This window comes from Cavia porcellus, unplaced genomic scaffold (assembly GCF_034190915.1).
Source record: "Cavia porcellus strain 051 isolate PalLab524CR breed Dunkin Hartley unplaced genomic scaffold, mCavPor4.1 scaffold_12, whole genome shotgun sequence".
Lineage (NCBI taxonomy): Eukaryota > Metazoa > Chordata > Mammalia > Rodentia > Caviidae > Cavia > Cavia porcellus.
In genome coordinates this window covers 16,651,084-16,667,483 of record NW_026947495.1, presented here as the reverse complement: position 1 = coordinate 16,667,483, position 16,400 = coordinate 16,651,084, and the positions used below count along the sequence as shown (strand labels likewise).

Here is a 16,400-nt window from a genome sequence, read left to right as displayed (position 1 = left end):
ACACACGCAAAGATAAATTTCCTAGATAAGTCCCAAAATGTGAATGACACAATTAAAAATGTATAAAATGAACTTCATAAAAAAATACTGGTATTTGAAATCTGAAATATATATCGGTGTATAGACTTAAGCATAGGACAGAGATTTTTTTATTTCATAAAATAATAAAAATAATAAAAGACAACATAACTATAAAAATAGGCAAGATATTTGAACAAACTTCTACCAAAGATGTATACATAATAAGCACATGGAAAAATTCTCACTTGCCAGTGAAATACAAATTAAAAATACAGGCTAGTTGTGGTGGTGCATGCCTGTAACCCTAGCATTTGGGAGGCTTATGCAAGAGGATTGCAGTGAACTTGAGGCCACGCTGGGCTACAAAATATGAGTTCAGAGCCGCTGTGTCTTCAAAAAAAAAAGACAAAATGATTTAAAAATACATGAACTATTCTTTGTCTTTATATAAGAACAGTGCAAAAGGTTCATAGTATCAAATGATAGAAAGCAGTGAGCACTTGGAAATCTTACATGTTACTGTTAGAAATTCAAGCAAGTATACCAATTTTGGAAAACAGTTTGGAAATTTCTTTAAAATTAAAAATAAATTAGCCATATAGCAGTTCTTTTCCTAGATATTTACTCAGCAAAATCAAGGTTCAAATAATGATTTGTATGTAAAATTCACAGCTACAATATTTTTGATAACAAAATGAAAATTCAGATATCTTTCAATTGATAGGACAAATCATGCATATGTGTGTGTGTGTATTATATATTCTGCTAAGTATAAAAAGCCAGACTCAGAAAACTGTATTGCTCTTTATTTCTATTCATATGTAATTCTAGAACACACACATAATACACACTCAAGATCCTTGATTGTTGGGGTCTGAAAGTAGAAGGAGGCTATTAAATGAGTTGCAAAGGGGCACCCAGGAAACTTTTTGGGATAATAGATCCATTATATGATTTTTGTGAATAGTTATATAATTGAACACGCTCAGAACTCATTGTTCACCTCATTGTTGTATATGTAAAATATACTTCTTTATATAGTGTTTCATATCTTTTAAATGCTCCTATGTAATTGCAGAGTGAGTTTGAGCTAAGTAGAAGTAGGATAATGTGTGCAAACATGGTAGTAGAGAACTCAGTGAGTAGCGACCTTTCTTTTTGTACTGCCTACTCTTAGACTGAGGTTGGGTCTAGGCCGACATGTCTTTAAACTGTTCCAGTTCTCACGAGAAGTTCATGTGCAAAGCTTTAGGAACTGTTTGACATATGTGTTCCTGGGATTTTTAAATTAACAGCTATTTCTACCACCTACTTCCCCACCCAATCTGTTATGCCCTGATCTCCTGTCTCAGAAATAGTGGTTGATAACTTTGCAAATTAGTGACAACCACCAAACAATAGACCGAGGAAATTTAGAAAATAAAAGATTAAGTATCACAAAAATCCATAGTTAAACACCATATTGATAAATCAGAACAAAGAACAAATCTTAAAAGAAGCAAAACATCAAAAACACTTTCACAAGGAAACAAGGATAAAACCTTAAACTTCTCTTCAGAAGAACAAAATGAAATATTTAATAGCGTCAAAAGGAAAAATTCCAACCTAAAACCCTGTAGTTATCTTAAAATTCAAGAGAAGTACCCTCTCGGACCAACAAAAATTGAAGGAATTTGTTTCTAGTAGATCTGACTTGTGAGGAATAAGTTTCTACTGGGTATAGTAGGATGTGTCTGTTGTCACAGTTACTTGATAGGATGAGGCAGGAGAATCTTCCAGATTCAAGGTTGGTCTGGGCAACTTAGCAAGACCCTGTCTTAAAATGCAAAGAATTTTATAAAGGGCTTGGGATGTAGCTCTGAAGAGCGTATGTAGTGTGTATAGGGCCTGGATTCAATCTCTAATGTTGTAAGATAGACAGACAGATGGATAGATAGATAGAATTTCAAAGGCAATGAACCTTCATATTAAGAGCTGGGGAGAATATGGTGAAATTGAACACACATACACTGCTGGTGAGAACATACACAATTGCAGCTATACTATGTAAGCCCAGGAACTCAACTCCTAAGTGTATTTTGAAAAGAAATGAAAATCAATGTTTACCAAAGTTTAAACCACTTAATGAACTGATACAGTATGGCATGACCACTGAACAGATTACTGTGTGGCAAAAATAAAAGTAGTCGTACTGCTTAAACATGGATAGACCACAAAAACATATTAAATAAAGGAAACAAATCACAAAAAATTAGTATGATTTCATCTGATGATTGCCTAGGACTACAAATGAGTGGAGAAGAGAGGAAGTAATGGAGAATGACTCCAAATGGTTAAAAGCTATCTTTTTTTGCATAATGAAAAGGATTCAAAATTAGATTATAGTGATGTCACACCCTGAAAATATATTATAAACCACTGAACTGTATACTTTAAAAAGTGAATTTATATATTATGTAAATGACATCAATAAAGCTTTGAAAATTTATTTTGATAAGCTACCTTTATCAATATGAAGGTTCATTTTCTTTGAAATTCCATCTTATCCATCTATCTGGATGAGAATTGATGCAGCCTTTTCATTTTTATTTGCATTTCTTTAATAGCTAATGATGTTGAGCATCTTTCATGTGCACATTTTTCTTTCATCTATATTTTTTGAAATATTCAAACAGTATTTTTAAATCAGTATGCACACATCACTGGGTGTGGTGGCACAATGCCTGTAATTCCAGCATTTGGGAGGCTGAGGCAGGAGGATCATTGCAAATTTGAAACCAGCCTGCACTACAAAGTGAACTCAAGGCTAGCCTGAACTGCATGGTGAGACCACATCTCTCTTGTAAGACAAAGCATATGTCTTACAAGAGAGATATCTAAAGCATGATAAGGCAAAATGTTTGACAGTAAATGGAAAAAATAAAACTGACATAAAGAAACCAAAAAAATAGCTATTATAATTGTACAACATAAATATTATTTCAAAAATTTTTATTCATTGATGTATTTCTGAGAAACTGTTATACCCTTATCCACTAGATAAATTCATGAATAATAAATTTAGAAGACAATAGAAGTACAAAGTACGCCAAAGAACATCCAGTTTAGTGATTTTCACTGTTTGATATTCATGAAATTAAAATGATTTCAAACTGGTTTATATTTTCTCTTAATCACTTAGAAATCATTTTTAAAATTTTTATTTGTTATGATGGCTCTTAATAGAAATTATAACTTCTAAAATATATATGGCTCTTGTAGTTTTTGTTTGTTTCTTATTTTTTGAGACAGGGTTTTCTATGTACTTAGGCTGGCCTTGAACTCATTATGTAGTTCAGGCTGGCCTCAAATTCGCAGTAATATTCATGCCTTAGCCTCCCCAGTGCTTGGATTTACAGATGTCTGCCAACATGCCTAGCCGCCCTATAGATCTTTTAAAATTTAGGTACCTGGTTTGCTTTTTTGTCATGACTAGAATCTGTTTTACCAAGTCTTTAGTCCACTTTCTAGAGACAATGCCCGTGGTCATATGACAGAAGAATTTCCCCATTTGTCCTCATCCAGTGAAAGCTGTGGATGTAAAAGTAAAATAAAAATTTTTAAGTCTGTAAACGAAGCATATCTCTATTTCCTTACACTGAACAGTCATGCTTGAAACTGATTTGTGCATTTACCTCATTTGAGCTGTTAGAAGTTTCTTCTTCGGAAATGCTGAGAGCTGCTTGGGTAGATAGGGTGATGAGTCATGAGGATCAAAACTTAGAATTGCCATGAAAATATTTATTAGTAAATTGGGCAGGACCCAAAGCATGTTTTGTATGAATGTGATCCCATGACCATCAGAGCTTTAATCAAAAAAGATGTGACTGTCACTTAGGTTATGGTTTATAAAGAGCCAAAATCAATTTGATTCATATTGATTTTACTAATCTTTGAGAACTCATGTGAGATGCAGATTAAAAGAGAGGCAGTGTAAAAAAATGAAATCAGTCAGTATGGAGATTTCTTAGAGAAATAAAATTAGAAATTCCATGTTACCCCACTATTCTCCTTCTAGGTATTCTTCCCCAATGAGCTAAAGACATCATACCTCAATGATACATGCATACCAGTGTTTATGATGGTGTAATTCATAATAGCTTAAATCCTGCAAGTAGCCATTATGTCCATAATTAATGGATACAGAAAATGTGCTTTCTTTTATAATGAAATACTACTCGTATATAAAGAAGAATAAGTTTGTGGTTGCCCCTGGAAAATATAATGTTGAGTGAAGTAAATCACAAACACTGGCTTAAATACTGTGTGGTATCTCTCATTTCAGAAAGGCAGAAATAAAATAAAATAAAAAGGGCAAAAATAAAAAGGATAGAAGGAAACAAGGTTATAGATGATTTGCAAATGGGAAAGGGTCCAAGAATCTGAAGGTGGAGAGGGGAAGTAAAAAGATTTAAGATAAGCCAACTGTAGGAACTTAGTAACCTCAATGAATATAAATATTTTATGTCATAAACATGAACTAAGAATAATAATAGCAATAGGAATGAAAAATGGGGAAAAGGAGTTAGAGGAGAAGGGAGGGAAGTAACTGGAAAGGGAAAGGGAATTTTAAAAAGCTGTTTTATGCATATGCTTACTGCCCAAGATAAATGTAAACATCTTGTACTACAAACATATACTAATAAAATTTTAAAAAGAAAGATGAAATTAAAATATGCTCTTGGAAGTCAGAATTTTTAGAGTCACTGTATAAAACTGAAATTTTATGTTTTTCAGTAAATATTGTAGCTTTATAAACTAGACAACTGTATATAAGTTTTTTCATACATATGAAGTTGGAAAATGTGTAGGTCATAATAATTTGATAAAATTTTCCTCAGTAGAGGATGTAGATTTTAATAGTTTCCCATGAAGCACCAAAACCTTTTGATTATTAATATATAGTATGTATATATAATAAATGTTTATATATTACTAAAGTGTTTAAAAGATCATTTGTATAATTATTTTCTTTGTTAATATATTTATTCAATATTTTAAGTACTCCAATTTATTCTCTAGGTTGAAGATTATAAAAATTTCTTTTAAGTGCAAACAGTTTTTTATTCAACTTAGAAAAGAATTGGTAAGTACTGATCTAACGATTCTTCATAAATTGAAGTCTTTTAAGCAATGTCCAATCATTCATGAGAGAACATTTTGCAATGCAATATCTCTATTTTCAAATATCCAGACTTCATAGTATGTTCTTATCTATCAGTACAACATTTTATGTCCATTGTTTACAAACATCATGGGAAAAATACATTCCAAATACAATCAGTATTTTTGCATTTTATTATACAGCATGTAAGATGTATATGTTTGTCCATGCAAACCCAACCCTTAATCATAATTAAAAATTAAGTTTCTGGTGATTTAGAAGTAATTTTTTTTGTACTAGAGATTGAACCAAGGGCCTTATGCACACTATACAAGCACTCTTCTAACTGATCTATATCCCCAGCTCAAGTAGTAATGCTTTAAATATATCTTTTTAACATTATAGTATATTATGTATACATGGGCATTTTAGCATAGTTTAACAATGGAAAGTATCTTTTGATGGACAAATACTTTTTGAACAAGACCTTAACCTAAAAAATAATGGTAATAATTCAGACTATGTTACAATTGATAACTTTTCATCAAAAGTCATCATTAACTGATAGTATAGAATATGTGTATATCTTTCTCACACACATACACATACACACATTCCTTGGGTATATGTGTGTTCCAGTAGAAAAATATGACAGTAACTTGAATAACACTTCACAAATAACATCTATTATTATGAAAAGGTGTTGAACCTTGTTAGTCATCAAGGAGAAATACATATTATAGCCAAAATGTGCTACCTTTGCATACCCATCGAAACACTAAAATGAGGACTAAAAAACCAGTGGTTGGTAAGTGTGTGATGCATACACTGTTGGTGGGAGGGATTGTCCATTGACCCAATCATTTTGAAAAACTTTTAGGCATCCACTGAAACTGACATACACAATATCTTACAATAGAAACATTGTGCTTATGTAGGAATACATATACATAACAGCGTTCTTATTATATCCCCAACATGGAAATATCAAATATCTATCAACAGTAAAGTATATAAACTATAGTGTGATCATTATAGTAAAATACAAGAATGTGAATTAATTATTGCTTTACAGCTCTGTAAATGTATTGCATATCAGAAACATAATGAGCAAAAGGTTTGTACCTAAAAATATAAAATGTATATTTAAGTACATAAAATTCAAAAACAAGCATGAGTAATACATGGTGATAAAAGTCAGAAGTCCATCTGGTGGGAAAAGGAGACAAAAGAGGTAGTAGTAGTCCATTTCGAATCATACTGAAGATAACATTGTATTTTTGTGAAAATCAGAACTGTACACTTATGGGACAAGTACTTTGCTATTCATGGTTTATTTTGGTGAAATTACTTAGTAATCTATACCAGACTTAAAGAAAATTAAAGAAATTCTGTTCTAGTGCTAATTATTTTAAATTCTGAATTTTATAATACTGTTCAGATTCTTATTTGTAATTTAGGCAGAATTTCAAAATTAGAGATACTGCTGAAAAGTGTGTTGGTATATCTTAAATTTTAATTTATGGGCCATAATTACATTTTGAAACAGATTCCTACCAATAAGTTTTGGAACTAGATATGCATCAAAAATTTAAACTTCTCTCTTAGCTGTGATCTAGGGTAAAAATTCCTGAAAGTCATACAAATACTCAATGAGATTGATGTTTTGTAAATTTCTTCATTTATTTTACTTTTATTCAGTAAAGGAAAAAAATTCTATAGGGACTATTACATTTACAAAGCTGGAATATTTTATGTTAAAAGTAAAAGGATCATTAGAGCTGACATTTTCCTGGTATTTTCTGCATTTTGTCATTTATTACAGCATGAATCTAGGGAAACATTGTTGGGATTTAATATGGTGAATTACAGAGCATGTAAAAATTTGTGGAAAGCGTGTGTAGAACATCATACATTCTTCCGTTTGGACAGACCACTTCCACCTCAAAAGAATTTTTTTGCACATTATTTTACATTAGGTTCAAAATTCCGGTACTGGTAAGTATTATGTTTGTATTAATGTTTTATTGTTGAATTTCTTTTCCCCTTTAAAATAAAGATCAAAAAAATCACTATTATTCATTTATACCTATAGAAATCTCCACAGATTGTAGCTCCTCTTCTTCCTAGTAAAAATTCCAGATTCTTATGAAATATTTCAGCCACAAGAAGCCTATTTCAGGTCATCATAATCTAAAGTAAATCAGTCACATTTACTTATAATCTAGACAGATGTTACAATTTCTATTGTTTATTAACTATATGAAAATTGTCTCATGTTTTAAAGTATTTTTTTTATTTCTAAAAACCAAGATTTCTTCTACATGAATATATAATTACATTGTGTTTTATTTCTGAGTTACCAAATCCTAAGAGTTCAAGACATCCAGTAAGTAAAATCATATTTAGTTGTTGAACAATAACTCCAGGTTCTTTTCCTAAAATTGTGTTACTTGAAAATAATTTTTCTTTTTAACTGATGCATAATGGAATACAGCTTGACATTTCAGTTGTATAACACGTATATTTCAGGACAGTTAACATATCCATCACCTCAAACATTTATTTTTTCTGTGCATTGGGAATAGTCAAAACACTCTCTACTAGTTATTTCAAAAATTGCAATAAAATGTTGTCAATCATAATTATCCTCCTATGCTATATAGAACGTTAGAAGTCTTCCTTCTGTTCAACTGTCCCCTTCATTTTATTTATTCTTGAGAGTTTTCTTTTTTCCTAAAAGCAACAGTCTTTGTAGGTAAAGTAGTTCTGATTATTCTTACCTGAAGAATTCTTAGTAGGCCTATAAATGCTAGTTTTAAAGTGAAATCTGTTAAAACTCATGTAGAAAAAGTAGTATCTTCTAGTAAGACAAATGTTTTTTCTTTTCACTGTGTAAGATTTTCTATCTTCTAAAAGTAAAACCCTTGACTATTATGTGTTAGATTAATTCATGTTATATATTCATGAGAAAGGGGGTTAAGTGAGTCTCAGTAAGGCTTTATATCATAAGTTTCAAACATTTATAAATGCCCAATATATAATCTCAGTAAAAATAATGCCCTGAAGCTTAGTACATGATACATCTCTAAAAATACTTGCCCTTTACCCCAGAAAAAATAGTAAAAAAAAAAAAAAGCATAAAAGTTCAGTACCAACGATTAGGAAAATTTTAACGACCAAAAAAGCACAGTAGATTAAGTGACTTGATACTACTTTTAACTCTTTGTTGCTTTCTTAAAAGCAATATTGAGAAAAGTAAAGTGACAGTACTTGGAAATTTAAAGGTAAATAGACTAAGGAAAACAGTGTCAGGTCAGTGATAACAGTTTAAGGAAAATGCAAAGCCTTAACTGTCTATCCCAAGTTTCAACAGAAACAACAGAAGTCTGTTAGGCTGTAGTGAAATGAGAGAACAGTACAAACCCTAAGAGTATTCCTTCAGTGAATTCAATTCCTAAGTGACCACTGAGATAATTATACATGAACTTCTCTTGCCCTCTGGTAGAATGCTTTCTTTTTTTTCTGCACTTGCAGAAATATGTGAAGTTATGAAGTTTTGGTCACTTTTGCTCAGCATAATTATTTCGAGATTTTTGTCTGTTGCTGTGTTTCTTGATAGTAGTATTCCACACTGTATATGCATGTCTGCATCTGTGTGTGTGTATATGTGTAATTTATACATTCACTTGATTATAAATATCAAATGAGTTTTTTAGGGGTCCATTACTAATAAAGCTATTATGAACATGTATGTGGAAGCCTTTGTATTTATATTAACATTTGCTTTAATTTTTGGGGGGTAAACATGCATTGGAATGACCAGGTCATATGTTTGGTATGTGTTTAATTTTGTAAGAACTGCCAAACATTTTTTCAAAGCTGTTGTACCATTTATATACTCTTTTCGAGTGTGTAAGAGTTCCAGTGCACTGTTGAGGATGTAGCTCATCAATAGAACATTTCCTAGTGTCCACATAAGGTCTTTAGCCCTGCCATAGAGTTCTAGCTCCTTCACAAACCCATCAGTGTTTGCTGTTATCTTTTCATTATGCACCAGTATCTTTTGAAGAGCAATTTGTTAATTTTGGTCAAGTTCACTTTATCGGTTGCTCTTCTATGAATCTTTAGTTGTTCTAAGGAATCTTTGCCTGTTCAAGGTCACAGATTTATTTCTGTTTTCTTGTGAGAGTTTTACAGTTTTAGATCTTACACTTAAATACATGATCCATTTGGATATCTTTCTTGTATCTGATGTGAATTTTGAATTAAAAGGTTTTTGTTTGGTTTTTGCTGATGGATACCCATTTATGTCTTTGCAACTTTGTTAAATATCAGTTGTTAATATTTATGTGGTCCTCTCTCAGATATTAAAGTCATGTAATATTAGTTGTCTAACTTTGCTTTTTTTAGAAATTATTTTAGGTATTCTAGGACTTTTGCATTTCCATATGAATTTTAGAATTAGCTTATTAATTCCTACTAAAAAGCCTTTATGATTCTAATTATAGTTGTTCTGAATCTATACAATATTGATCTCAATTTATAAAGCTCAAATGCATTTTTCTTTAAGTCTTATAGTGTTTGCAGCTTATGGTTTACAGGTCTTTGTCAAATTTAGCTTTAAGTATCTCATTTTTCATTTTGTTATAAATGATATTTTTAAAATTTTAACTTCAGATTGTTCATTGCCAGTAGATTTTTAAGTATTGGTCTTGTTTCCTGAAACTTTACTAAAGGCAATTATTTTAGGAGTTTTTTAATAGCTTACAACAGGTTTTCTACCTAGAGTCGTGATGGCAACCCTTTTAGAACTTCTGGTGATACCAACAGTCCTCTGCAGTATGTGTGCCTTGGGTTTCCCACTACTAATTTATTTATTTATTTATTGTATTTTAAAGATAGTAAAATACAACAGAACAAAACAGAACAAAACCAATCAAGGCAATGGAGTGAAATTGGTACAGAACTTCAGAGCAGGATTCTGGGATAACAGTAATACCTACCACAGTATATCTTGGTATCTGCACAATAGTTGTCCATTCAATCAGGTATAGCAAAATCAAACCAAAAACAGAATATTATAAAACCAGTCAAAACAGAATATTGAATAGAGCAAACAGTTAATCCAAGCAAAGCAAAACAGTGAAAACAATATTGGCCTTTACAAAATAGAAGGAAATCTCCCATATTTGCTATGTTGCCTATTGTCATCCTCCCAAGAGATGCTCAGACCTCTGGCTTCAGGTCAGCATAGTCAACGAAACAATACAAGCATTTAGTTGCTTTATGTACCTTAGTTGGTGTTAACTCTTGGTTGACCTCTAAACCATCCATTTGCTAAGAAGTGAGGGGATGACACAGAACATTTGACCCTGAGCCTACACAGCCGTAGGCTCAGGGGAGACACTGACTTATTCTTTCCCTGGCAGACCTGCAGCTTGTGCTACTTACCAAGAAGGCTGTGTCACTTACCAAGAAGGCTGGGTCAGTGAAGCAATGGCTCACTTGGTTGGTCCCCCAAGTTCCAGCATGGCTGATTCTTTGGAGATGCTATGTTCTCTAACTGGTGCACCTGTGGCTTGTGCAGCTTACCAGGAAGGCTCCCACCACTGATTTAGAGAATATATCATAGTTCCTTTCTAACCTGATGCTTTTGTTTCATTTTCTTATTGATCCAATTACAACCCCATTACAGTGTTGCTTAGTGGTGAATATAGGTGATGAGAGTAGACATTAAAGATTAAATCTATTAAACATATAACTAACCTTTGAATGATGACTAGAGAGTAGAATTACAATGACATAAACCCTTAAGAAAAGTAAAACTAATAAATTTTAAAAAGGGGAAGTAAATGGGTGAAATATTTAATCCCTATTAACAAAATTTGAAATATATATTTTCAACCTCAGTGAAAACCTAGAGTTTTTCCTAATCTTTTTTTTTTTTTCCTGCTCCTCTTTTAACAGCATTCTTTCTCTGTCCGGTCTCAGTCTTTCTCAGTTCAAAGGAAATCAGTTTAATCTTTTATCATTTGAAGTGTCATGTGGGTGTGCATGGTGGGGTGTGCCTATGGTGTTAGCTACTCAGTAGACTATGGCAGGAGGATCACTTGATCCTGAGAGCTTAAGACAATTGTGGGCAAAATACTGCGATTCCTTAATCTGAAAAATTAAAATAAAAAATTAAAATGGCATATATATAGCACATAATCACATTGTAACAAGGTTGTATCTATATATCTAGCCTTTTCAATGTGTACACACAAGGAATTTCAAAATATTTACTTGTTTATATGGATGATAAATTCTTAGGGATAAGGCTTTGTTCTTGTTCTTAACTACATTGCTTGAATTGCTGAGGAGCTTGGGAGGGGAACAACTGGTACATTCTCATTGCTCAAAAAATAAGTATCCTATTGGCAGAATTTATTGTCCTGAGTGTGGTATGGTTTTATATTTTGTTCTAACAATATGAAATCCTGAAGACTTAAGTTATGAACAGTATACAATATAAACCTTTTTGCTGTTAGTTTTTTAATTGCTTCTTTTTGTGAAATTCAACTTGTTTTCACACCTTTTGAGTAATAATGTTTTATTTGAATTTACTCCATTAGAAAATTATCAGAACTTAGAGAAGAGCAAAGTTTTTTCAAGCTGATTTAATTGAGGAAAATTATTACACAGCTGTTAGAAAGGCTTTACCCAACCCAATGCCCCTAATTCCTTTTCATGTAACCAGTCTGCAAACCTGTAATCATGAAGAGAAAAAGAAGATTCCAAAGAAAGTACATTTTTTTTTTAAGATCCCTCATGTTTTAGCCCTTGCATTAAAAATAGTAGATACTAGCTAAGTACAAGACTTAGCTAATGTTTGGGAGGAAGTGGCATCTAGCTCTGGCTCTAGAAAAAAGTATCTTTGTAGGACATAACACAGGAGGAATTTTTCTTATGCAAAATTATTTTTCTTGGGGCTGGGGATTTAGCTCAGTGGCATAAATGCCTGCCTGGCAAGTGCAAGGTCTTGAGTTCAATCCCCGGTACACCAAAAAAAAAAAAAAAAAAAAAAAAAAAAAAAATTATTTTTCTTTTACTTGTTCTCAGTGTAGAAGTATCAAACAATGAAATGTCTACAGAAAAAATATAATTAAGCTTCGTCTGTGTAGGTAGAGCTGGAATGTGCTCCCATTTTTCCCTTTTAATCTGCTTCCCTTTTTTCCCCTCTTGCAGATAGGGTCTTAATCTGTGATCTAAACTGGTCTTGAACATGTAAATCCTGCCTCAGCCTCTGGGTGCTAGGGTTATAGTCATGCTACCATGTCCAGCTCCTCTCACCTCCTTCCTTTTGTACAAGAAATGCCCTATCTCTTCCAAAATTCTAACATAATCATGTTGTGTGTTCTCCCATCTTACTCTTTTAAAATACTATGTATATTTTTGTATTTCAGTGGGAGAACTGAAGTCCAATCAGTTCAGTATGGCAAAGAAAAGGCAAATAAAGACAGGATATTTGCAAGGTAAGTGAAATCTGTTTCAGAGTATACATTTTTAAAAGGGATTAATATTATTAAAAACTTTCTCTGCGTTATTGCAGAATTATCACATAATAGTTCTTCTTGATTGCAAAATAAATTATATTGAAATGATAAATAAGATTGCTTAATTTATTGTTTTTTAAAATATATAAACAGTCATATGTCACATGTTGTAGTTTTAGTAGGCTATATCAGGTGTCATTATTAATGTAACATTTTATTGGAAAATGGATGCCATTTAAAAAGATTTTTTAAGAAACATTTTGAAAAATTTCATATGCTATCCAACCTGTCTACATGTTTATCTAAATCATATTATTATGCAACAGTTAAATTGCTTTTGGTTTGCTATTTATTACCTTCCTTTTTTTAGGGTATGTGAGAGCCAGTATGCTTTTTAAGAAATGAATTGACACATTTTAGAAAGATTTAACTAGTTTTATGAGGCTAGAGAATAGATTAGTAAATAAAGACTGGGCTCAGGTGAATAAGATCACTACAGCAATTCAAGTAAAAGTCATGAACACCTGAACTACAACACTGACACTGGAAGGGAGTGTACAGAAGACAGTTGAGGATATCTAATTGATGACCAATCAGGTAGAGGTATATTAGATACAGGAGTTTCCTTAGAGTTATGTGCTTGCTGTCTGCTACTGTTAGAGACTGGAGAATTTAGAACCAAAGAATTTTTGCCTTTGATTTTATTTTGCTTAAATTTCACTGTTAGGAAATGCAACCACATCCTAAAGTATAAACATTAGGGATTAGATATGAATCACCTTGAGAAGTCAAGTCAGGAGTCACCATCCCAAACTCCTACAGGAAGAGTCACTGATCCCAAAGAATGCTTGCTGCATTACTGGCTTCCCCATTTGTCCCTAATTTGTTCAGTTTTACCTGAACAACTAATCTGATTGGTTGACTGACCATAACTCTGTCCCACCTCATACCCATCTGCCCTGCTAGTTCCCTGTTTTCCCCCTTCTTAGGCCTGCCTCACCTCTATAAAAATGCCTAGAAAAGGCAGAATCTTAGGCAACCCACTCAGCACCTTTTCTGTCTCTCTCAGACAGAAGCTTTCTTCCTCTCAATAGATATTTCTGCCCTTAAAAAAAAAATTACTGTTAGGGACTGTTGATGTAGCCCTATGGTGGGGCACTTTCCTAGCCTGTGCAAGGCCCCTGGTACTACCAAAAGGAAGAAAAGAAAGGGGCAAGGGACCTAAACTTTGCTGTTAGTCTTCCTCCTAAAGTCCTTCCTGTTTTGTGTTTCTGGAGGAAAAGGAGTTTTGTGTTTTGGTGGGTTTTTTGTTTGCTTGCTTGTTTTGTTTTTAAAATTCCTTCCCAATGTGAGAATAACTTATTTGTCTAGTAATATGAGTAATGGATTGTTAATAGTTTAGAACTTCAGAAGTGTCAAATAATGAAGAAAAATTGTCATCCCATGACAGCCACTTTAAAAATTTAGGTATTTATTTAATATTTTTCTGAGCATATGCTCATATTTATATGTCTATATATATTTGTTTCAAAATTGTTTTTTTAATGTTGCTGACTTTTATCACTTAGCATATTATGCACATTTTCTTTGATGTTGAAAAGTCTATTATTTACAATGGCAATAAGTTCACACAGGTTTCTACACTTTTTTATCATAATGCATAGATTTAACTGCAGGATTCCTCTTTGTATCATTTATTCTTGCTTTGTTCCTATCTGGGAGTTGTTCAGATCACTTGAAGCTGTCATAATGATATGTCCTCCTTGCTTGTCAAAGTAAATAACAGTGTGAGCTTCTTGGAAGTAAGGGCACTTGAAAAAAAAATTATTGAAACATGGTTTTTAGTATTTAAATAATAAAATTTACTTCCCTTTTCCCTCTTTGTTCTGAAGTTGCCTCCATTTGGATTTGTATATGAATAATTACTCAATAGAAGTCTATAAAAATCCCTTGATGTGGGAAGGATTCAGCAGGTTAGGGCTATAGCATTTTACTCTGATAAATTTACTTGAATTTGAATGATAGAATTTATTTCAGCATTCCTTCAAAAATTTTGAAATCAGTATATCTGGTTTATAGATTTATAAGGGAAGATTATCTTAAATCTGTGGCACAGTAGTGGCTTGTTTATAAAGGGAGGGAGAGAGTCAACTCAGAAATGCTTATACTAGTGCTGAAATCACTAGTGACTACTGAAATCACTTAAGATCTTCTCTTTACAGTGTTAGATATCTTTTTTTTTCCCAGTTAGAATTGCTAAAAGCCTGTTTAATGATAAGTGTACAGTAAATGTTAACATGAAGTTGTTGTCTTTTTAATTTCTCTTGAGACATAACTTACTTCCTCTCAACTTTGTTCTAATTTAAAATGTATTTGTTCTAGTTTATTTTTCCTTCTCAGTATTATACTGGGAGTTGAACTTAGGGCTCTCACACTGTACTACATCCCTAGCTGCTCTAACCCATTTTTTGAGAGAAACCTTTGATTCCTGATTTGTTCTAGTTCTTAGTACATGACATTAACATATTTGTAATACATATTTCAGTACTTTTTAAAATCAAAGTATTCTGTTTCTTAGTGCTGTAATTGCACCATAACAATATATTACAACTTTTCCTTGCTTCTTAACAAACTTCACTTTGTTATTACTTAATATTTGTTAAAAATAGTAATGTGGTGACTAGTTGTATATAATCATAGTGGTACTTACATGTTATTATTGCCAATCCATATAAATATTTTTATATATTGTTTTAATATTTCTGATCATATCAAATTTTTGAAATATGCTGTTATATCTGCATCTTAATGGTTTGTTTTATATATTATTAACATGTGAAGTTGATCAGCTTATTTTATAAAATTTTGCTTTATTTGATAAATAGTAAATCTAGAATTCCAATATGGTAAGACTCCTTATATTCCTTCAGTTTTTTTGCCTTTGTGTTAACTCTACTTAAAGTGAGCCATCATCAGAGATTTTGATATTAGGCTGTTGTAATGATCTCTCTTTCTTAAGCCTTTCTGGGATTGCTTTTCTCATAGATTAGTATCTTGTGTTGCAAATTCTAGCAAAATTCTCTAATGGTTTTAGCAATTTTAGTTATTTTGGTAAAGTATTAAAGAATCTAGAATGCTTGTCTTCTTTCACATTTTACTTGGTAATATAATTAGATAGAAAATATTTCTCCTTAAACTTACAAGATTTTTATAGCAGTGATAAAGTTAACCTTTTACTCATTTTTAAAATATCAACTCTGAATTGCTTTCATACTTTTTCAGTTATCATGTCGTAATTTTTAAGAAAAGAGAAAAACAGCGTCCTTATAGTATAGAAAAATAAGGTGCCATGGTCAGAAAATAAATTTACCACATTGCAAACAAACTGCAGTGTGGTATTTTTTTCTTTGAAATTTCCACACTCAACAGGAAGCATAGACAGCAAGTTTGAGTGGGTGGGTCTCTGAGGTTAAAACTGTTAATAAAATAAAATACTTGAAATTTAGTTTTAAATTCAAAGAATTTCCAACCATGTTTAGTCCATTAACAAGAAGAAAGTGTTCCAACCAGTTATGCTAGCTTAAGTATTCTAGATTATTTTTTTCTTTTTTATAAATTTATTTTCTTCTCTTAGAAAATGAAAGTAGATGATCTCTTAATCTGTAGCTAGTAAACTGTCTTATAGCTTGTATTCAGTA

General features: G+C 31.9%; 1 protein-coding gene across 4 annotated transcripts in view; it reads left to right on the top strand.

The window, feature by feature from the left end:
• Nucleotides 1-16,400, top strand: part of Ptpn4 (protein tyrosine phosphatase non-receptor type 4) — a 181,110-nt gene that overhangs the window by 103,450 nt on the left and 61,260 nt on the right. For 3 of the 4 annotated variants that reach the window (XM_063258934.1, XM_063258932.1, XM_063258933.1), the window contains exons 11-13: nt 5,083-5,146; nt 6,990-7,162; nt 12,613-12,681. In XM_063258934.1, coding sequence (XP_063115004.1) covers nt 5,083-5,146; nt 6,990-7,162; nt 12,613-12,681 — 306 coding nt within the window. The remainder of the gene's footprint in view (nt 1-5,082; nt 5,147-6,989; nt 7,163-12,612; nt 12,682-16,400) is intronic. The other variant, XM_063258935.1, reaches the window with a different exon arrangement.